The sequence below is a fragment of the Pinus tabuliformis genome, chromosome 3_2 (assembly GCF_031772625.1).
Source record: "Pinus tabuliformis cultivar Carrire ecotype Pingquan chromosome 3_2, CPIR1, whole genome shotgun sequence".
In the NCBI taxonomy this organism is placed as follows: Eukaryota; Viridiplantae; Streptophyta; class Pinopsida; order Pinales; family Pinaceae; genus Pinus; species Pinus tabuliformis.
In genome coordinates this window covers 756,800,882-756,824,281 of record NC_142302.1, presented here as the reverse complement: position 1 = coordinate 756,824,281, position 23,400 = coordinate 756,800,882, and the positions used below count along the sequence as shown (strand labels likewise).

At 39.3% G+C, this 23,400-nt stretch overlaps 1 protein-coding gene across 6 annotated transcripts in view; it reads right to left on the bottom strand.

Annotated features, from left to right (window-relative positions):
- The window catches only part of LOC149182810 (uncharacterized), a 58,946-nt gene that overhangs the window by 12,293 nt on the left and 23,253 nt on the right, over window positions 1–23,400 (bottom strand). For 5 of the 6 annotated variants that reach the window (XM_089416958.1, XM_089416959.1, XM_089416955.1 and 2 more), the window contains one exon: window positions 18,705–18,794. In XM_089416958.1, the coding sequence (XP_089273084.1) occupies window positions 18,705–18,794 (90 nt within the window). The remainder of the gene's footprint in view (window positions 1–18,704; window positions 18,795–23,400) is intronic. The other variant, XM_089416961.1, reaches the window with a different exon arrangement.

The window sequence follows — 23,400 nt, the reverse complement described above, 5'->3', positions numbered from 1 at the left end:
AAAGTGAAGTGTTGTCACAGTGTGCTTCAAGTTTAAAGATTGGTCACAGAGTTTGAGAAGTGTATCTACAGTAGGCCGAGGCTAGAAGGTATTTTGATGCTTGTGTTTTGGGGAGAAGATTGCCAGTGGAATAGGTCTATCCTAAAGGGTTTTTACAACAACAGTTTGTGTAATCCACAAGTGCAATTCTACTCAAAAAAACAGACAGCAAGGAGCAATGTGAGGAACCTAAGGTGTTTCAAGCAAAGTGGAGGAAGTCTGTAGCAAATCCGAGTTGCTTGAACCAAGCAAAGTTATCCCTGTGCACCAGAGTTTGAAGAGCAGAGCAAAACAGTTCATTAGATAGCAATATGGCATTCCTTGGACTAAGGTTAGATCACAATTTAGAGGAGCCTCGAATTTTTGGGCATGGAAAGAGCAAATCACAATAGTGTTAGAAGATAATGGGGCGGGAGAGTTTGTCAAGAACGTCACACTGCCACCTCAAGATCCCCAACAATTGGCCCAGCATACTATGAATGATATAAGGCAAAGATGATCATTCTAGAGGGGGTCAAAGCCCATATTATTCCTCATCTCCATGAGAAGAAGATAGCAAATGAGATGTTTCAAGCAATCTTACCACTGTATTACGGTTCCAGTGATGCCAGGAAGCTTGCTCTCAAAGAGAATCTAAAAAGTATCTAGATGACCAAAGATGAGCCCATCATCACATATCTTTCTGTTGAAATATGTAACTAGGTTCGGTCTTCATAATGACATGTGTAATCATGATTTTATGTAATTAATGTAAAGAAGAAAAATAAAATTATTTTATGCTTGAGACATGGGTTTCATGCTCAAGGAATTTTATTTTATATAAATGAAGCTCCCATTGTGAGCTATTAGGTTTGGTCATTAAGTCATAAAGTCCATTTAGTCAATGTCATGTATTGAAGACCCATTTGGGCATGTTACATATTGTAAAAGAGAATTTATTTGAGTCATAAACCCTCCAAGACCTCATCACAAGCACTCATTCAAGTCGGCCTTCCAAAGGAGCTAGAGATTATTCTAGAAGGAGATGTCGGCCTAGACACAAGCACAAGTCAGCTTATTTTGCATGGAGAAACTACTATATAAAGGAGGACTCAGCCTCACTTGAAGACACATTCGACAAGCATCTGAAATAGAAGAAGAAGTGCGAGATACACGAGCATAGGAGCCTCTCATCAAGCGAAGAAGGAAGAAGAAGAAACCAAAGTGTTTTGGGTTTGTTTTTGGGCAAATATCTCTCACACGTGCAAGAAGGGTTAGTACTTTCTACTACAGAAGAAGCCAAGTTACTACAGTTAACCTACGAGGTCAAATCAACGAAGAAGTCAAGTCTCCAATCAAGCAGAATTGTAAAAGAAAATGACTCCATCCAAGCAAGAAGGGATCAAGGGATAAAAATCATTGCTTATGTGATAATAAGCCGAAATCTGAAAAGCAGCCGAGATCCATGGTGGAACAATCAGTTTGACTAGTGTTGACTCAAGGAAGAAGAGTTAGTAGGTCAAGGGTCTTGGTCTTGGAATTCATCACTTGAAGATTCTACGAGAAGAAGAATCCGTTTGGGTTTTCCTCTCAAATTGGAGAGGTTTTGGCCCTAGCTGATCACCTACATCTTGAGTCCCTTGTCTCACTGTTGTTTATATTTTGATAGATGTTTGATGAAGAGAACACTATAATCATTAAGGCCAAAGAAGAACCTAATCAAAAGAAGTAAAAAGTATTCACAAGCAGTTATCATCACTAGAGAAATCACCTATTGTCTCTTCCCTATATTTCTCAACACTTTCAAAGTTCACTCAATTTCGAGATGAGCTAGGTGGTGCAGGTGTGATTGTACCAGAAAGTGACCTTGTGAGCCTTGCATTACTAGGACTTCATAAGTCTTGGTATAATTCCAAGATGCAGTCAGTGACAGAGAGAATTTTCCTAGTTGGGAAAGGTTATGGAGTGATTGCATTCAAGAAGAAATCCAAAGAGGGACCAGATATGGTAGATCAACAAAGATAGAGGACGAGGAGAACTTGGCACTGGCAAGCAGAGCCAAGGGCAAGAAAGGCCAAGGAGAGGTCGAGTCTAGTCAAAAGGGCGAGAACAAGAAGAAGGATGTAAGCAAGATCAAGTGCTTCCATTGCCATGAGCTTGGGCACTATGCCACTAAGTGTCCTAACCGGAAGGAGGAGTCCAATAAGGATCATGTAGCTGCATCGGTAGAGGTAGATGTGTTTTCTACCTAATTCGAAAAAGATTTCTCATTGTTAGCTTTCATGGCGAGCTCAACAGATAGCAGAGTATGATATATTAATTCAAGAGCATCCTTCCACATGACCAAGAACAAGAAGTATTTCAGTCACCTAATGGAGAAGGACATGCAGTTTCAGATAGAGCTAGGATATTTTGAGTATGTATGTAGCTAGAGGAATTGGTACTCAGTTTTCAGAGGGAGTCAGGTAATCCTATTCGTCTCAAAGAAGTCCTCTATGTTTCAGGCCTTAAGCAGAAACTTGTTTCAGTATCTACCCTTGAGGACAAGGGTTATGACGTCATCTTCAGCAGAGATAAGGCTTACCTCTAGCACTTAGCTTTTGGATGTAAAAAGCAGATAGGTCTAAGGAAGAACTTGTACTTGCTACAGGTTGAGACAGGTGTAGCCTTGAGTAGCAAGGCAAGAACCTCTCAGAGTAGAGAAGTGATGGTTGAACGAGAGTGAGATAGAGTTCTCAAGATGGAGCCTCAGCCAATATCTCAATTTGAGTCTCGACTAGTTGGCAATTGGGCCGACCAGTAGAATGATGAGGACCTTAGCCCAGGGCAAGTGGAGGCAGCCACTCTATCAATGACTCCCAATATAGGGAGGGTTCGAGCCAAGTGGGCAGAAGGTTTGTTTAAGGGAGATCAAGAGAGAGTTGGATCTTCCAATATCACCTTCAACCAAAGGAAACAACCACAAAGGTACACGGGGTACATGGCACTTATGACTAAGGTGGTAGACTCACAAAGCATGGTTGGATAGAACATGTCTTCATATCAGATCCCGTAAAAGAAAGCATGGAAGTCTTCTCATTTAGAGGGAGCAACTGCAGTAGCGGAGAATGTGGTAGTGTTGAAGATAGATCCAAGTGGACGAGGTTCTTCCAAAAGTACCTTCCTCGCTAAGAGGGAGTGTTGAAAAGTGTAGCGAGAGAAGGTCTTCTATGTGTGTGTGCCTTAGCCAGAGAAAGACCATGATCAGTCTTTCCTTGACCATTGACAAGTTCATGGAGTTCGAGAAATCATGCGTAGAGTTGGAGTACCAGTTATGAGGACCCTTCCTTCAGTTTGACTACAAAACGATTGGCGGTTATAAATTTAGATAAGACAAGTTAACAAGTCAAACAAGTCAAATTAGCAACGAGTTAGAGACAAGTTAAACTCAGTTAACAAGTCAATCACAACTGTTGTTCTAAATTTGTACTTGCCAATTTTAGCATGGATCGAGCCTATAAAGGAAGGGCGAAGGCACAGCTTGTATTATTATTGTCTTGCACGAGTTTGTGTGTGAGACATTTCCATGTTGTGGCAATGTATTTTGGAGGAGACAGTGAGCAGTTTGTAGAGAGCTTCCTTGTAAGTTGTTGCAGATTTGCACTAGGAAGTAGGAGTCAAGCCCTAAGTAACAGGGAGTCCCTTGCGCTCGGAAATAGGCAGCTTCTATGGAAGGAAATCGAGCCTATTTCAGCGCAAGCAAGCCGGTGAGCAGAAGTAAAGTGTTTGCAAGGTGTATAGTGAGGACAAGAGTGTTCTTTGGGTCACTACTTTCCTTGTAAAGAAATCATATTGCTCAATCTATATCAATAAAGAATACTATAGCAAAGAGAGGGTTTTCCTAGTTGGGTTTCCCTAGAGAAATAATTGTGTCTCTTATGTGATTGCATTCTTTATCTCTGTGTTTTATTCTGCTTCTTATCTATTGTGTGTTAAGAAATTCTATTTTGGTGAAAAGAATTTTTAGTTTCAGATTGTTCATTCAAGCAATTGCAGAATTTCATGGAAATTCAACACAAGGAGAGCACACCATAGAGTTTAGAAAGATGGCTATAATGTTCAATATCCCCCCAAAGAACCCAGTTGTACTGCTCAAGTACATGGGGGATCTATACAACCATTTGCAAAAGCAAGTGATAATGTTCAAGCCCAAATCAGTGGACGATGCTTGCGTACAAGCACAATACCTAGACAACATAAGCCTAAAGAAAGGGCAATAAAGTGGATCATAGCAAGAGGAGCACCAAGACACTTCTAGGGAGGGGAAGAAGAAGATGAAAGGAGGAATAGATAATAATAATAATAAAACTGCAGCCAAAGCACACCAGTTGATCAAGATCACAAGCAAATTTTATTGCAGCAGAGTTGGTCAACAAATTGGGATTTGAAGTTCGTGATAACCCAAGCCCATATCCCTTGGAATGGATAAATAAGGATATTTTCCATCTTCACCTTTGGATATTGCATATGGGTAGCAAGGAGCAATAAGGGAGGATCTTACAAGGGATGCCTTAAGGGAAGAAAGATTTGTAGAGAAGATCAAGCAAATCCATATACATGTACAAGACACACTGGAGAAGTCACGGGGAAAATACAAGGTCAAGCATGATCCACACATAACAGAGAAGTTGTTTAAGGTGGGAGACAAAGTATGGTTACTGGAACGAACAAAGTTCGTTCTTCACGTTAAATACTCCAGAAGACTTGGAATATGTAGATTTCCATTGATATACAAGAATATATATTAAATGTATAAATAAGAATGATGATACAAATGAGAGTGATAGAGAGGATACAGGGTCCTGGTAAGAAAATCAAGGCTTTGTAGTCAGGTCCCTTTGCGATACTAGAAAAGGGGGGGATAACACCTATAGACTCAGTCTACCCCCACACATGCCCATTTAGTCAATTGTGAATGTAGAGAATCTAAAATCTATGAACTTTCCATGCTAGATCAGGAAGAGGGACATGCCCTACAGGGTAGCATGACTTTTGGCACATTGGGTTTAAAGGACAACTTCCATGCAAAGCTAAATGGTACACCTAAGAGGAGGAAAAATCTCCTCATCTCATTCAATAAAAGCTTTTGGGAACCAAAAGCCTCCCAAAATGGGGAGATGTGATCTAGATTGGATCATTACATTGTTTGTACCATCCATCACGATGCTTTCAAAGTGGAAAAAGTGGAGGCATCAGCTCATAGGACCATTTTTACCAATGGTACCCAATTTGGCAAATTAGGATTTGAAAGCTTCCAGGAGCATGTTGAGGCATCAAATGTCGTTCTTTGGGAATAAAAATCACTTTAGCACTGCACTTTTTTTCTCTAATTTACACATAGAAACCTTTCCAACAGTGCAAAATTCACCTCAATCAGAGACTGTATGCAAAAGTTATACCACTCAAAAGTTGACCTTCCTATTTGGCCACCTGAATTTGAGAGGATGCCACATTAGCCACATGATCATGATGAAAAAGACTCTCGCAGAGTCCATTATTGTAACTCTAGTTAACAATTAAAGGAGTCAAACTTAACCAACAATAGGTTATCGCATTGTGTTATAACTAGGACATTAGGAGGAAAAGGGGTTCCATTCTTTTTTAGTGCATTTTGTTCCATAGACAAGTGAAGTAGTCGAGAGGGATAGAGAAAGAGCACACAAAGAGAATTTGTGCATTGTAGTAGCCCACGAACCACAGATCTTACTTCTTCGTACTCGCAACCATTTTTTATTCCGAGAAAGAGAGCAGAGAAACCTCACCTTCTAGTTGGATTTTCTTCCCAAAGGGTTTCCCAGGATATATCTTGTGCCAATTGTGGTTTGTGAGCGCTTTTATTTCGCTATTCTCTATTTTTTGCATAATTATAATTGGCACGCATACACAATAAACAGTAATTTACAAATTCATAAATCTAAAGAGAAATAAACCCTCATAGTGTAGATTTTGGATTTTTAAGTGTAATTTATCAGATTTGTTGTGACGAACTATCCAGTGGAATATCCACGATAGTTTACGGATCAATTCTTGAAGACAAAGAACCAACCTGGAATAACATGCAAAGTGCCATAAAATAGGTCCAGGGTGACTCTCTTTGCGCAAGATAAATGAGGAATTGGTTGGTCACCTTTTTACTGGGTGCCCTTTTACCAATCAAGTTTGGGTGAGGCTTGTCAATCTTTATTGGGTCCGTCATGTAATTGGCAAGGAGTGTGGAGGCTATTTGGAGGGGCCTGGATACTATCTCCTACCACACGAATCTAAAAAGATCTGCCTCTGATTGTATGCCAAGGTATTTGGCTAGCCTGTAACAAAGTAATTTTTAAGGAAAAGCTCTCTTCTCTAGACAGAGTAGCAACTGAAGGACTTTCAATTTTATCTCATTACCCTCAGTCAAAAGATTTAGTTATTCCTCAAAGTATTTCAATTGAAGAGTCAGCTTTGTCAAAAACCTTGGGCATACTTCGATGGAGCTTCACAGGGAGAGGAAAATAGGTGTGGAGTAGTATTGCATCTTAATTTATCAGATTTTTTCCACATTATGATGGGCCTGGGCAAGTCTATAAATAACTTCACTGAACTTTTGGCATGCAAATCTTTATTACCTTTTGCAAGGGAAAAAGGATGTGTTCATTTACAGGTTTATGGTGAGTCTCTATAGTCATAAATTGGTTGAAAGAAGCTTAGCAGTGCCGCAATATCCATTTTGTTCCAATCTTGGAAGATATTTTTTCGTTTAAATTGTCTTTTAACAGTTTTTCACGCTTTCACATTTTAAGGGAGTGCAACTCCACAGCGGACTTGCTACCTAAAGCAAGTGTTGTCATCAATCAAGGGCTCTGATTGATTTCAGAGGCAAGGAATGTGGAGGCTATTTGGAGGGCCTGGATGCTATCTCCTACCACATGAATCTATAAAGATTTGCCTCTGATTATATGCCAAGGTATTTGGCTAGCCTGTAACAAAGTAATTTTTCAGGAAAAGCTCTCTTCTCTAGACAAAAGAGCAATTGAAGGACTTTCAATTTTATCTCATTACCCTCAGTCAAAAGATTTAGCTATTCCTCAAAGTATTTCAATTGAAGAGCCAGGTTTGTCAAAAACCTTGGGCATACTTCAATGGAGCTTCACAAGGAGAGGAAAATAGGTGTGGAGTAGCATTGCATCTCAATTTATCACATTTTTTCCACATTATGATGGGCCTGGGCAAGTCTATAAATAACCTCACTGAACTTATGGCATGCAAATCTTTATTACCTTTTGCAAGGGAAAAAGGATGTGTTCATTTATAGGTTTATGGTGAGTCTCTAGTCATAAATTGGTTGAAAGAAGCTTAGTAGTGCCACAATATCCATTTTGTTCCAATCTTGGAAGATATTTTTTCGTTTAAAATGTCTTTTGACAGTTTTTCATGCTTTCACATTTTAAGGGAGTGCTAGTGCCGCAATATCCATTTTGTTCCAATCTTGGAAGATATTTTTTCATTTAAAATGTCTTTTGAAAGTTTTTCACGCTTTCACATTTTAAGGGAGTGCAAATCCGCAGTGGACTTGCTACCTAAAGTAGGTGTTGTCATCAATCAAGGGCTCTGATCGATTTCAGAGGCACATGGCAATGAATTTTATGAGTACTATCATAGACCCTTTATTGATAATAAAGTGTTAAATATGGAAACTAAGGCCAAACATCACTTTGGACAACTCTTATGAGACACCTGATATTTTTCTTGGATTCCTCTTTCCAAGAGGTGTAAGATTGATCTAAAGATCATCCCATTCTGACATGTACAAATGAAGTTATAAATTTATTTTGATTATGAACAATTTGTCAAGGTCGGCCAGCCATCAAATTAGCGTCCTCCAACTTCAACATTGCATATAAATACAAGGTGCCTCCTCCTCATTTTGGCATCTCATCTCATTCATCTTTCTCTCTCATCTTGATTAGGTATGGATTTTTGGGCCTATCTCTCTCCACACATGTGAAAGGAACACTGTTATTTCTAGCTGCTGCGTTGACCAAATTTGACCGAAATTTTAGGAGGACAGGATTTCAGGAGGTTGACTTTCACTAGCATTGACCCTGTTTGACTTCGGTTTTGTGAGGGAGACTTCTGTTTGGACAAGCCGTTGTTTTGGGCACAAAACTCAAGGCAGTTTGACCCTTGCATTGACTAGCATTGACTGCCTTACTTTAGGCTGCTGCATTGACTTTTGTTAACCATATTTGACTGGTTATTTTCACACTGCTTTGGGTTGCATTATATTGTTGTTGGAGGCCGAGTTGACCGAGCTATTTTGGAGGTCAATTTCAGGCTTCAGCCCTATTGACCAACGTTGACTTTCTGGTTAGAGATTTATGTTTCTGTTGTTTTGACTAATCAGTTTGGGCAAGTGAATATTGTAAATTGTATTCTCTCTCTCTGCTGAACTTTTGAAGAATTATAAGAAGAATTGATCAAGAGTTTCCCCACGGTGGGGTTTGTCCTTGGCTGGTGACATATCTTGTGTCCTCTTGCGTTGGCTTGTCTTCTACTATTATTGTTTATGTTCTATCTGCATTTTACTATCATGTTGATGTGATTGCTATGCTGGATATGATATTGGGCTAATAAATAAAATTGAAGTAAAATTGCTCTAAGCGTAGAACATACCATTGTTATCCTAAAATTAACATTAAGACTATGCTGTTCTTCAAAGATAGCTTCTATATTTTATCAATGTTTTTGTATATATAATAGTGGAACAGTTATTAGTCTTCAAATATATACAAGCATACTATAAATGAACATGTATAATTGCAGCTCATGAAGTGAGATGTCAGTCTTTTGAAAAAAATTGTAGATCATTTATGTACACCATTTTATGTCTAGTGCGGCAAAGACAGTACATATTTTCGATAGTCCCGATGGATCTTCGATTATCTATCATAATACACATTGCATCATGTATATGCGAAGGTTAATTTTGTATTTTACTAATGGAATAAAATTACAGTTTTTTCCAAGGGGCTATATCTGTGTGTGTGTGTGTGTGTGTGTCCTTTGTGTTTTGTTTCTAGGGTCGGGGCTATATCTGTGTGTGTGTGTGTGTGTGTGTGTGTGTGTGTGTGTCCTCTGTGTTTTGTTTCTAGGGTCGTCGTGTCTTTTGTTTGAGACTAGTATTTCTATGTCCTGTGTCATTGTGTCAAGTGACTTAAGCAACAAGAAAGAAAAGGCATAAACTTAAATAAAAGAACAATTACAAATAGTCACAAATTCTATCCTAAGTTGGAAATAAACTAGCACAACAACATTAAAAGTGGTTGATATACGTCGATCTGCACCATTACAAAACAAAATCATGAAGATGGGATGCACTGATCCGGATTTAAACAAGAACGCAACAAATTACAGAGATAACCATAAACACAAAGATGCAGCGGAAATAATACTAAATTTCATTAATGTAAAATACTGAGATATGCTTACAAACAGAAAATGGAAATAAACAGCTAGGGTAATGGTAGCTTATCTCTAAGAAGAGATGTGGTGGCTACATGCCTCTGAACTGTGTTACAATGAGGCTTGAAGGCCTATTTATTATTGAGAAACAATGGAAAACTCTAAACATCCAAAAACCTAACCCTAGAAGATGAAACGCCAAATTGTGGGCCCTGTTTGGGTAAATTGGTACATCAACTTCCCGAGGTCGTAACTTTGGCATACGATCTTCGTTTGACGCGTACAATATCTCGTTAGAAAGATCTATCCGAGAACTACAACTTTGGGAAGAGCAACATCGGTCCATGGACCCATGTTGCTCCCAGTTTTCCCAAAAAACGTCATTTAGGGCCTCAAAACGGCTCCAAAAGTTCAGGACCCGAAAAACTGCTAAAAATAGTAAATTGTGCTACAATTAAGGAAACTGAAAAGCTGAAAGAAACCATGGTGGGGGTCCAAGTGGACTTGGCGGGTGGCCACCAATATCCACCTGGATCATTCCTCCCCCCTTAGGAAGCAATGGTCCCCATTGCGTTGAGTTCCTCCATGAGATGAGGAAACTTCTGCTGAACTTGGTCCCTAGTGAGCCACTTGCCCTGGTGAAGGAGTTGGCCTACTTTGACAATTCGATACAGTTGGATGTTCTACTGGCGAGTGTGCTTGATCTGTGTGTCCATGATTTGATCAATTGCAGCTTGTTCCATGCAATCTGGATTTAACTCTGTGGGTGTAAGCTGTTCTGCAATGTCGGATGTGTCTAGTAATGGTGGAAAGTATGGCCGAAGGCGGTCCACATTGAACACTAGGTGCATACCAAGGAATGGGGGAATGCTGAGCTCAAATGCATTGTCTCCCACAGCCTTGGTAATGGTGTAAGGACCATATCAGAGTGGTCTGAGTTTCCGATAGGCTCCGGTAAGGCGTTCCTTTTGCAAATGCAACAAAACTTTGTCGCCCACATGAAACTTGTGTGGCACCTGATGTTGATCATGTCACTATTTGTACTTGGCATTTGATTTCTCCAGAATGTCATGGACTTGCTGGCAAATATGTTGGATGCGCTCAATGAAGTTGTTTGCCTTATCTATTTCGCACTAGACATGAGTCGAACCTACATGAGTAGTTGCAAATGGCATGGCCACATCAATGGGACATAGTGGCTGGAATCCCAAGCCCACCTTAAAAAGGCTGTGGCCAGTCGAGCTGTCGAGAGCCCGGTTGCAGTTGTGCTAAACATAGGGGAGGCCCTCGTCCCATGTGCGTGGATGCTTTGAGTTGTACATGCGCAGAATGTGTACAATCATCTTGTTGACAACCTCTGTCTAGCCATCAGTTTGAGGATGGAAGGTTGTGGACTTAGTGAGTTTGGTGTCTAACATCGACCACGGACTAGACCAAAATGTACTGAGGAACCTGCTGTCCCCATCTGAGATGATGGACTATGGGATCCCAAAGTGTACCCACACTCATTCAAAGAAGAGTTTAGCAGTGGCTTCTACCGTGATATTCTTCTTGCAGGCCGCCAAAATGGCCATCTTCGAGAAACTGTCGACGACCACAAAAACACAGTGGTTTCCATGCTTAGTGGAGGGAAGGCCTAACATGTAATCCATGGAGATGGATTCCCAAGGTCGACTAGGGGTAGGCAGCGGGGTATAGAGGCATTGCTTATTGACTATCAGTTTGGCAATGGCGCAGGGAGTGCATGATCTGATGTACTTCTCGACATCCTGTCGAAGATTCGGCTAATAGAAATACTTCTGCAGTACCGCCACCATTTTCTGGACCCTAAAATGCCCAACAGCCCGACTGTAGTGTCTTTCCCAAATCATCTTGGCACGCTCACTTGAAGGAACACAAAGGTGACCCAGGTGGCATAACAAGGCATCCTGGAGGTGAAAATCTGGAACATGCTGACCCTCCAAGAGTATCTGGTATGTGTGGCCGAATTCTAGGTCGCTTTTGTAGAGAAGTGGCCAATCAGCAATCTCGTGCCCACAAGAGTTGAGCACGGTGGTCATGATCGGTGGTCGACTGAGGCAATCTGCAACATTATTGGTACTGCCCTCCTTATACTTGATATTCAAATGGAACTGTTGCAGATATGTGGACCACTTCTTATGGCGATCACTCTGTAGTTTCCCTTGGGTCTGTATGAACTAGAGGGGTCGGTGGTCTGTGTGGATGACCGTTTCCTTCCCCAAAATGTAATGTTTCCATTGTCAGCAGGCCTGCACAATGGAATAGATCTCTTTGTCATAAGTGGGATACTTCTGGACTGTGTCTGAAAGTGTCTCACTGTGATATGCCATTGGATGCCCGTGTTGAGTAAGGACTGCCCCAATAGCATAGTCAGAGGCATTTTTCTCGACCTCAAATGGTTGTTGCAAGTTTGGCAATGCGAGCACTGGTGTCGAGCAAAGGCAATCTTTCAAACTCTGTGAATGCCTTCTGTTGAGATTCAAACCAAAAGAATTTTGCTTTCGCTCCTCCTTTGGTGACTTGACTCAAGGGCCAAGTGATATGAGAAAATCCCAACACGAACCTGCGGTAGAAGTTGGCAAGACCTAAAAAGCTACAAAGCTCCGTTAGAGTGGTTGGAGAGGGCCAATCCCGAATGACTTGGATCTTGGCTGGATCCACATGCACACCCTGTTCATAAATAATGTATCCCAGATACTGAACTTAGGTAATGCCAAAAGTGCATTTCTCCAAATTGGCACATAACTTGTGTTGCCGCAGTGTTTGGATAACCTATCGGATGTGGTGGAGGTGCTCTTCCCCAACTCTGGCTAAAGATCGGGATGTCATCCAAGTATACCACTACAAATGAGTTGGTGAATGGCTGCAATATGTCATCCATTAGCCTCATGAAGGTTGCAGGAGCATTCGTCAATCCGAAATGCATAACCAACCATTCGAAAAGGCCTTCCTTGGCTTTGAAGGCGATCTTCCACACATCGGAGGGTTCGATTGGTACCTTGTGATATCCTGACTTCAAATCGATCTTGCTGAAATATTTTTCCCCCTTCAGTTGGTCCAAGAAGTCATCAATCCGTGGGATCGGGTACCCATTACAGAGAGTGATCTTGTTCAACGTTTGATAGTCAATACAGAGTCTCCAAGCCCCATTCTTCTTCTATACCAACAAGATTGAGCTCCCACAGGGCGATGAACTCGGACGGATGTGACCTTTCTGTAGCAACTCCTGAATCTGCCGTTTGATTTCATTGTTCTCCAGAACGGAGCGTTGATAGATTGGTCCATTGGGTAGCGGCACACCTGGGGTCAAATCGATGGAGTGCTTGACCTGACAATGCAGAGGAACCCCTGCGGGGGAGGTGAAGATCCTCGTACTCCTCCACGACCTTGTCCACCTGGAGTTGTCATGCGGAGGGGCCATGTCTGGAGGTCGTGGCCATCGCCTTCTTCTATTCTTGAGGACGTATCATCAGGAAAACAAATTTCCCAGTTTTGGAAATGAGCTTACTGCATTGTTTTGCAGCAACCAAAGAGATGGCGGTAGGCGGTGCTACCTCCAGTATCTTGTACAACTTATTTCCCAAAAAGTAATAATAACAGCATGGGGCCTTGATTCATACACAGCATGTCGCTTCCACAAGTATGGTTGGCCTAATAATACATCACAAACTTCAAGGGGAGCAATGTCACACAATACCTCATCCGTGAAGGGCTTGATGTTGTATGGAAGGCGACACTGCTGGCTCACACAAAGATCCCGTCCTTGGTGAAGCCACCCGATGGTGTACAGTTGTGGATGTGTTGTGGTCGGTAAGCCCAACCGCTTCACGACCTCTGCCGAAATGAGGTTCTTTTGGCTCCCACTGTCGACAATGAACTGCAGCGAGGATCCCTTTACCCACATCTGGGAGTGGAAGAGACGCTCCTCCTCCTCTGGATCTTCGGGTTCCTCTTTCTGGATCTTCATGGTGGCAACAGTGGCATTGGGCTCTGCATCGATAATCTGCTTCCCTTTGTCATTCCCCTTGTCGGGTTCTGACTCAGAGTCGGAACATGCATCTGATTCTGAAACCTTTAGCTCAACCACCAGTGACTACTTGGCCCAACACTCGCTTGTGTTGTGAGTACAGCTCTTATGGAACTCACCATTTTCCCGTGTCCTTTTTTGGCTTCGCGGCACTGTTCTTTGCTTGCAGCTTTGGCGGGTTGTCTTAGGCCACCCCGCCTTGGTTTTGTCCTTTGTTCTGCAGTTTGGGGGCACCGTTCCCTTGCTTCGGATTCGCAGATCCAAAGTCTTGCTTCCTCTGTTTAAACTTTTGCTTGACCTTGACGGCATATCGGTATGTCGTGACAAGCAAGGAGATGTTCAGGAATTCTATTTCTTCCTGGATGTACTTGTGCAGGCAGCCACCGTATTTGAGTATCAAATGCTGCTCTGAATCCTTGAAGCCCAACTTTGTGCGAAGGGTATGGAAAATATTGGTAAACTCCGGCATGTCTTAGTCCCTTCCCTGCCGCAGTGTGGTCCACTTTATGTATTGATCCTCATAACTTCCGACAGGGTAGTACTGCTCCTTGATGGCATCCCGGAATGAATCCCAAGTGGGTGCGGCTGAAAACAGAGAGCCGATATTTTCATCCTTCTGCTCGCAGTAGGTTTCCCACCGGTCCTTGATGTGGGGGGCTGCTTTGAGAAGAGCGAAAATAATCTTTTCCTGACTGGAAAAATCATGAACAGAAAAATAACCCTCTAGCAATTTTAACCATTTATCTACAGCAGCTACGTCTATCTGACCCTCGAATATGGGGATTTCAAAATTAACTTGTACATTAAACGATGTGGCATTTCCAGAGTAGCTATGGGAAGCCGATGCATCGCCCCTGTGTAGCCGCTGAAGGATTTGGGCAAAGTTGTCCATCATCGCGTTCCTTTGTCGCTCGAGGGCTTCTTCGAGCAATATTTTATGATTCTCCTGCCCCCTCATCTTTCTTTCCATCCGCCATGGGAGGCCGTCGGGTTTTGCGAGGCTAGTCTTGCAAAGGTTCGACCAGTTCAAGCCCTAACTCCTTATATTCCGACCTCGTTGGGGACATGCAAAGAAAAACAAAGAAAAAGCAGACCGCTCTGATACCACTGATCCGGATTTAAACAGGGACGCAACAAATTACAGAGATAACCATAAACCAATGTTGTGAAAATCGTGATCGGGATTAAATCGACGTGGGGAACAAATCGGAAAAAATCGGAAAAAAAATCGTTTTGTACAAAATTATTCATTTTTTCATTTTTTTTTTCAATTTTTTTAATATCTAAATCATCTACAACATAAAATAAATACATTGACACATAAATATAATAAAAAAACTAATATATAAGATGTTTAATATCATTTCTAGCACTAAAATCACACATAACATTGAATCATGTCCTGAATAGTAAGTCCTGACTCCTGAGTCCCAACTCAGCCTCAAATATCAACAAAAAATATGATAATGTATCTCATCATGTCATAATGTCATATACAATAAAATGAAAGTCTAATCCTATTGATTTCCTCTGCCCCTCTTGCGAGAAAATGCCACAGCTTTCCCTTTCCCTCTAGATGTAGATGTTGGTCCCTGTGCTAGTGGAGATGGCAGTGGAGTCTGATGTGCTCTAGAAGCTGAAGAACTAGAAGTAGGAGCTATAGGAGGTAGACCACGTCCTCTACTGGTGGCAGGGGTAGCCCGAGCAAGTGGTGTCACCTGGAAACATTACAATCTCCCAATCCTAAAATCCTGAAAAACTGATAATTCTGGTAGATTTTAAATGAAATCTAAAATTCTACTTTCTCCATATGAAATCCAATGAGGTTGGAACCACTCTCAAACATCCTGAGTCATTTCATGGTAATGTTAAAAATTTAAGTAAAAGGATGAAAATGAAGATTAAGGAGAATGTCACTTTTACTTTAAGAATTTAACATTACCATGAATAGCATATCCATACTAGGGCCTAGACTTGATCATTAAGCTACCCCACTCAAAAATTATTTGTTTCTTTCAAAAAAATTGCATGAAAAAACCCAAAAAAAACGTTATAAAACTATGTTGTCGCGACCCCCGACGATTTTTCAAGTTTTTATCGCGATTTTTTCATAAAATCGCGATTTTTTTCAATAAAAATCGGCTAAAAAAAAAAAAAAAAAAAAAAATCCGGCGATTTTTTCGTCTAATTATCGCGATGTTATCGGCAAAGGGAAAAAATCGCGATTTTTTCATTTTATTGCGATTTTCACAACACTGCCATAAACACAAAGATGCAGCGGAAATAATACTTCATTTCATTTAATGTAAAACACTGAGATATGCTTACAAACAGAAAATGGAAATAAACAGCTAGGGTGATGGTAGCTTATCTCTGAGAAGAGATGTGGTGGCTACATGCCTCTGAACTGTGTTACAATGAGGCTCGAAGGCCTATTTATTGTTAAGAAACAATGGAAAACCCTAAACATCCAAAAACCTAACCCTAGAAGATGAAACGCCAAACTGTGGGCCGTGTTTGGGTAAATTGGTACATCAACTTCCCGGGGTCGTAACTTTGGCATACGATCTTCGTTGACACGTACAATATCTCGTTAGAAAGATCTATCCAAGAACTACAACTTTGGGAAGAGCAACATCGGTCCATGGACACATGTTGCTCCCAGTTTTCCCAAAAAACATTGTTTAGGGCCTCAAAACGGCTCCAAAAGTTCAGGACCCGAAAAACTGCTAAAAATAGTAAATTGTGCTACAACTAAGGAAACTGAAAAGTTGAAAGAAACCATGGTGGAGGTCCAAGTGGACTTGGCGGGTGGCCACCAATATCCACCTGGATCAAGCACATTGTTTAAACAATGTTGGTTCTAATATTTGTGATATCTGTGCAAACCCCATGCACCTACCGTTGTAGTATTTTGGGAATAGCATAACATCGAAGGGAAATGGACAACTCACCTATTATGGTTCTAACCAGTGTTATTGGGAGCATCCTAATAGCCCTCCCTCCCACTCCAAAACCACACTCCAAGTGAGAGTGTAGTGAGTGCCTCAAGAGCAAATTCTCAACAATCATCCCATACAAAAGTGGGGTTGATCCCTACACACGCTTTGCCTTTATCTGGGGACACATTATCCATCAAAAGTGAGGAAAATGCCCTTAAAAAAATGTAAGCCCCTTAGATAGGTTTAGGGTTTAGGACCAAAATAGGGATTGCAATTGTAATCCCATTATTGTAAGAATTAAAGATGGATAAAGCATATAAGACCTGAGACAACAATCCAAATGAGAATAATTTAGAGGATGGAGCATTGGTTTTGGAGCAAATGGAGAATGCTTGTTTTTATGATGATCATGGTGAGATACCATAGACATCTACAACGATGATCACTTAGCCAAGACTGCAACAGCAAGAGCTTCATGTTCAGTTTCATCTAGATTCTACATAGTCATATCTAGAAATTGAGCTTTAGCTCCAACTCCAATTCTAGCTCCACTACCATGTGGAGACTAATGGGGAAATCGTGGTAGTGCAAACACAAAGGAAGAAAAAGTAGATAGAAGTTAGCACAGTTGTTTCTCCTTTCTCACTACTTTATATGTAAGAGATTGTAACTCAAGTATAGTGTTTTGGACCCTTTGATCTTCATACATCAATTAGATTGTCATTGTAGAACTTATGTAGATGACCCACTTTTTAACATAACTCTCTGGTCCCATCAATAATTGGTTGATAGCCTATTTCATTCCATAAATTATTGGTCTACTTCCTATTATATGGTTTAAAAATTTGTATGTTTATCACTGCAAGATGGTTGAGGCTTGGATGATATTAATCACCAATCTATCACGGATGACATTTACATGTTCATAATAATGAGTCTCATTTGTAGCACAAATATGTATGTATATTTTCATATATCTTGCAACTAATTTTGCATTACATGTTTTTTCCCTCGTATAAAAGCACTATAATACATAAAATTATATGTTATATAAATAACACTCTCAAGACACTATACTCACGATGTTTCCTACTCCACTCCCAACACTCTAGCAACCTTAGTTTTGATAGAGGTTCAAGGAGGCCACATGCATGTTATTTACCTCGCAATGTTTAAGAGCCTGCTACTACAATTAGAAATTAGATCCAATCTCTCTCCTTACGAGTTTTCATGCATATGATATAAAACTTCCATCATTGAATTCAACACTAGTGGTTATGATATACGCTAAGAAAGGATCATATAACCCGATTTGGAAATCTTGTAGATGTAATATCTACAGCATCAAGGTATTTGAAAATTGCATATTGCTATGAGATTAGATTGCCAACTTTCTTCATATCCTTGATTACAAAAGTTTTTCTTGCATTGATAATCATAATATTGGGAGCAATCATCATTTTGTGAGGGTTTTTAAACTTCCTAATGCCACAACTTGATATGTGATGACTAAAGATGACAATGCTAAGACAAGTGCTTAACAATATTTTCTAAACATACCTAGACAACATGTTTTTGAATGTTACTAAGTGTTGTTTCCTCTAATAAGCCCTACACCCATTAACATTTTCACTAAATCTCAAAGCTTCTGTGTTGATATGTGAGAGATTGATCAGTCTTTAGAACATGGAAAAACACTCCATTATATTGTAAAAGCAAGGTGAGGATCATGCAAACTAAAATGGTCATGCTTAGTTTGTGGGTGAATTGGTGTTTGTCCATTAGAAAGCCCCAGCATTCATGGGTGAAAAAGAAACAAAGGTTCTCTGCTACATGACTAGGAAGAATGTGAAAAACTTTCAAACTACTATGTTTTCACCTTAGTCAATAGCAAGTTTCACTTGCTATTGACTAACACTTGCATTTAGTGCATACATGAATTAAAAACTATTACCTTAATGAATCTGGCTTATTCATTTTGAAATAGATATGAAGGACTCATTAATCTGGTGGATTCCAATTGTAGAGAATGCCTATCGGTGCAAAAAACTTCTTTGCAATTTGGTAACCAATGGAATTGATTGAATGTTTTCAAACTAAAGAAAGAAAATAACCAAATGACCCACAAGTTACAATATTGCTCCTAACAGCATTCCTAAGAAACACCATACCAGTACCACTAACAAGAAACTGTTTAGTGAAGTTATCATACAAACCTTATTCGCAGAAGGCCCACCTAATGATTGTAGTCCTTGATGAACAATGTATTCACTGTCAATCACCCCAACATTTTTAGTGTGATCTCCCTGAAATATCAAAACCATAATTATGTTATTGATCCATAACAAATCACTTATGAACAAGCACGAACAAAAGAATTTCAAAGGAGATGAGCAAGAAGGGAAGAGGTGGGAAGCAACATTTATCCAAACAACCCACCCAAATTGACCAACTACAGTTCCAAAGTGAGCTTAGAAATTTAAATAAAATTATACATAGATGTCAATGACCATAGTTTATACAATCATGAATTACAAATGAATAGCATAGTTCGTTTAGCATTATATATATATATATATATATATATATATGGCAATCCATAATCGAGTAGAACTCACTTCATCAACCATCTTATCTTTATTAAATTATCAATTAAACCAAGATGAGTTAAGAATTTGCTTTACAATAAAAATGCATTGCAAAAATTGAAGGATTTCACTTATGTTTAATTACACATTTCTTTCTCTACAAAAAAATTTTCATATTAGGTCCTGCTTCTCTCATGTATTCTTTTTATTTTGCTGCTTCATTATCTGTGCAATTCGATGATAGAACTTCATGCAAAGCTCATAAGTTGTAGCTAGTCAGTATCATATCAATTAGCAACCACAGACCATTCAGGGGGTGCAACAATATTTGGATACAATAAAAATTGGATAGTAATAAAAGGAATAGCACCATATGAGGAAATCCAGATACATATGATACTGGCAGCAACAATAACAGGTCATGATATTGGTAATCTGATTTATCCTATAGTTTCATAGGTTGTTATGGCTTGTCAAGTTGGGGTTCATGTGTATCATTAGTTAACCAAGTAACCAAAATAATGTTAAATAATGCATAAGTAACCAAGATACGAGACTGATATGAAAAAGACATATATATATAAGTTACTAGAATATATCTTACCTAACATCTTAATAATGCCACATCAATTGCTGCTTTCTAGGATGCAAAAAGAGAATTGAGTTTGACAAATTTCAATAAATATATGAGGCTATTAAATGACCTGCATGTAGATAAATTGCTGGGAATATTGATATATTTTATTTTTGGGCGGGGATGAGGATTTTGTGTGTGCATTGGGATGGAGAAAGTATGTGAAAAGAAAATGTCCCTACTAAGAAGGCACAGCATGATATGAAAGAAATCATGATATGTATGACTCTCACAACAATAATAATCGGTCATGATATCAGTGATCCGATTTATCTTACAGTTTTTCATCTTAGAACTCATGTGAATCAAAACTTATCCAAGTAACAAAACTTCTGTTAAATGAAGCGTATAAATTACCGAGATACTAATACCGATATGGAGAAAGACTTGGGTATATCAGCTACTAGAAAATTCAGTACAATATAGCTGGGTACAGCATAGATATATAGCATGATTCAGATTCCACGGAGAAGTAGCATTAGCTGTGAAATAATCTTCCAATGGTCAAAGATAGTTTCAAGTTGTAAACTGAATGCTAAAACAATGTTAAGTAGAGATATATGAAATGATACAGCTTGCCTAATATCTTGCTAATGCCAGATCAATTGCTTTTCAGGAAGCAAGAAGCAAATATACTTTGATAAACTTCCACAAACTTATCAGGCTATTACAGGACATAAATTGGCTGGGAATGTTGATAAACTTTAATTTTTGTGTGAGAATGCAGGTGTCATGTGTGCATTGAGATGACATTTATGACATATTACTGATCAATGGCATATCACTTCTAGACACAAATATATGAAGGTTAAGGATATGGATGTGAGATCTATCGAGCCAAATCCGTTATAGTAACAGAATGGGTGTACAACCCATTAGGTCTCCTAAAGACATCCTTGTATCTTACAGAAGATTTTCGAAAAAAAAAATGCTTCTGGTATATGAATCATCTTGAATAGGAAAACCTACTTCAAGACAATACCAGCTAGGTATTTATCTGAAGTATCTTTTACAGTATCAAACTAGCTTCCAATCAATCTATATGATTCCAACAAAAAAGCACATTTAAGATTCACTCTAATATTTATCAAAAGTTCGCTGAGTGTGTAACCCTCGTAATTGTCAAAGTCAAATGATAAATCTTTTATCATAAGTTCATCCCATAATGTATCCACAGACCATCGCTGCCAAATGATGAATTTTTAATGATAAGTTCATCCCTTAGTATATCCAGAAACCATCAATGCCAAATCAATCAAAATAAACATTTTGTAAACTTCAGTCTAAGTGATCATAGAGTACTTGCACTGAAGATTAGAGACTAAATTAAGATCATCATCCTAGACCCTGTATTATATGAAAAGAAGCTGGAAACCAAAAAAGAGTTGGAAACTCTTCAATCCAATAGAAACATGGAATGCTAATCTGAATCTCTAATTAAACAAGCAAGAGATGTGCTTTCCACTAAGTAAAGCATGTTCTCAAGGGAAACGAACCCAAAGGCTTAGATCTTGATGTCTAGGAATATAAACTAGTAAAGTCACACAGACTAACAAAGTAAGGGTAGGAAAGACGATTTTTCAATTAACCCTTGCAAACGAACCCAGATCTCCAAATTTCATAGGCATAACCAGCTAAGCACATGAATATTTTGGGAAACCCATAACTCAACGTAACATAAACAAAGAGGCAAGTCAAATCAAAATGTTTTCCTTCATCCCCTACTGTATTTGTGAATACAATAATAAAGCCCTAACCAAACCAATCTATGAAGAAAAACTATGAACCTTTGCCTTTTCTTTAAACTCAAACAAGGCCTTAAACCCACATGGATGTTAGTGTAATTATAATAACAATCATTCATTAGTGTTTAGAATATACTTGCATAAATACATGGTACACCGTACATTAAGTACTTCAGAATTGGTAATGAATTTACAAGAGGTATTAATGATTTTCCTTTGCTTCTTTTTTTTTCACCGGGTATTTTTAAAGCACAGCTTCCCTTCAAATTTTGGTTTTTCTATAACCAACGCAGACTGCAGACTCTAGTTTCCAAGTTCCATTTCCTTTTCTGAATTTCCACATTTCTGTATTCCAAATGCAGAGAGTATTGTCACACTTTACCGCCATAGTTGAGTTGTCGCATCTCCACATCCAATGTGAAGTGCCTACAACCTGCATGCAGAATTTGGAAACCTTCCACTTCATTTCCCACCTTTTGCATCATTCACAACTCCACTAATTTTTCCATCATATCTTGTTCATGTGTCACTTTTCTATAATCCATTTGAGAAACTGGTCCAAATAGGCGACATGCATGTAGCTCGAGTCATATCTTGTTCATGTGTCACTTTTCTATAATCCATTTGTGAAACTGGTCCAAATAGGCGACATGCATGTAGCTCTTGAGCCAATTCCAATACGGTATCTGACATTTTGGAAGCATGAAGCCCCTTTCCATTTCTATAGGGTTCAGGATTTGTTTGTTGGGAGATTCATACAAATGCTAATTGAACAAATTTCAGAATCCAGACAGCACTGGATGGCCACACCCTTCTCAAAGGGAAATTGTTCATGTGTCACTTTTCTATAATCCATTTGAGAAACTGGTCCAAATAGGCGACATGCATGTAGCTCTTGAGTCATATCTTGTTCATGTGTCACTTTTCTATAATCCATTTGAGAAACTGGTCCAAATAGGCGACATGCATGTAGCTCTTGAGCCAATTCCAATACGGTATCTGACATTTTGGAAGCATGAAGCCCCTTTCCATTTCTATAGGGTTCAGGATTTGTTTGTTGGGAGATTCATACAAATGCTAATTGAACAAATTTCAGAATCCAGACAACACTGGATGGCCACACCCTTCTCAAAGGGAAAGGGGATTAATTTTAACACTCAGAAGGTAGTTCGAGAAAGACTACCAGGAAAATCTTACAAAAATCATCTCTTTAACTAAGCCTTTAAATGCGGAACCAGATTTCTGACTGACTAAAACTTTTGTAAGGGTTACGTTAACAGTTTCATCTAGCCTCTATTTGATATGAATGAACAAAAGCGACAAAAGGAGAATCTACCTCCAAATTCAAGATTGAGACAGGTAAGATTTGGACGGGATTCTCGAATCAATGTCCTGCAACCATTGATTGCCACCTAATATATACTGGGAGAAAGAAGAAGTAAGGTTTCCTTCAAGTTGTTTGTTGACGCAATAAAGGAATTTGATAAGCTGTTGAGTGCTCATGAAGATCAATTACTGGAAGTAAGGTTTTCTTCAAGTCTATTGATGCAATAAAATAATTGGTTGGGGAGCCCAAAGCGACAAAAGGAGAATCTACCTCCAAATTCAAGATTGAGACAGGTAAGATTTGTACGGGATTCTCGAATCAATGTCCTGCAACCATTGATTGCCACCTAATATATACTGGGAGAAAGAAGAAGTAAGGTTTCCTTCAAGTTGTTTGTTGACGCAATAAAGGAATTTGATAAGCTGTTGAGTGCTCATGAAGATCAATTACTGGAAGTAAGGTTTTCTTCAAGTCTATTGATGCAATAAAATAATTGGTTGGGGGGCCCTTGAGTGTTCATGAAGATAAAGTCTCCATTAAAATTAAAATTAAAGAGTTCTTCAAGTCTATTGATGCAATAAAATAATTGGTTGGGGAGCCCTTGAGTGTTCATGAAGA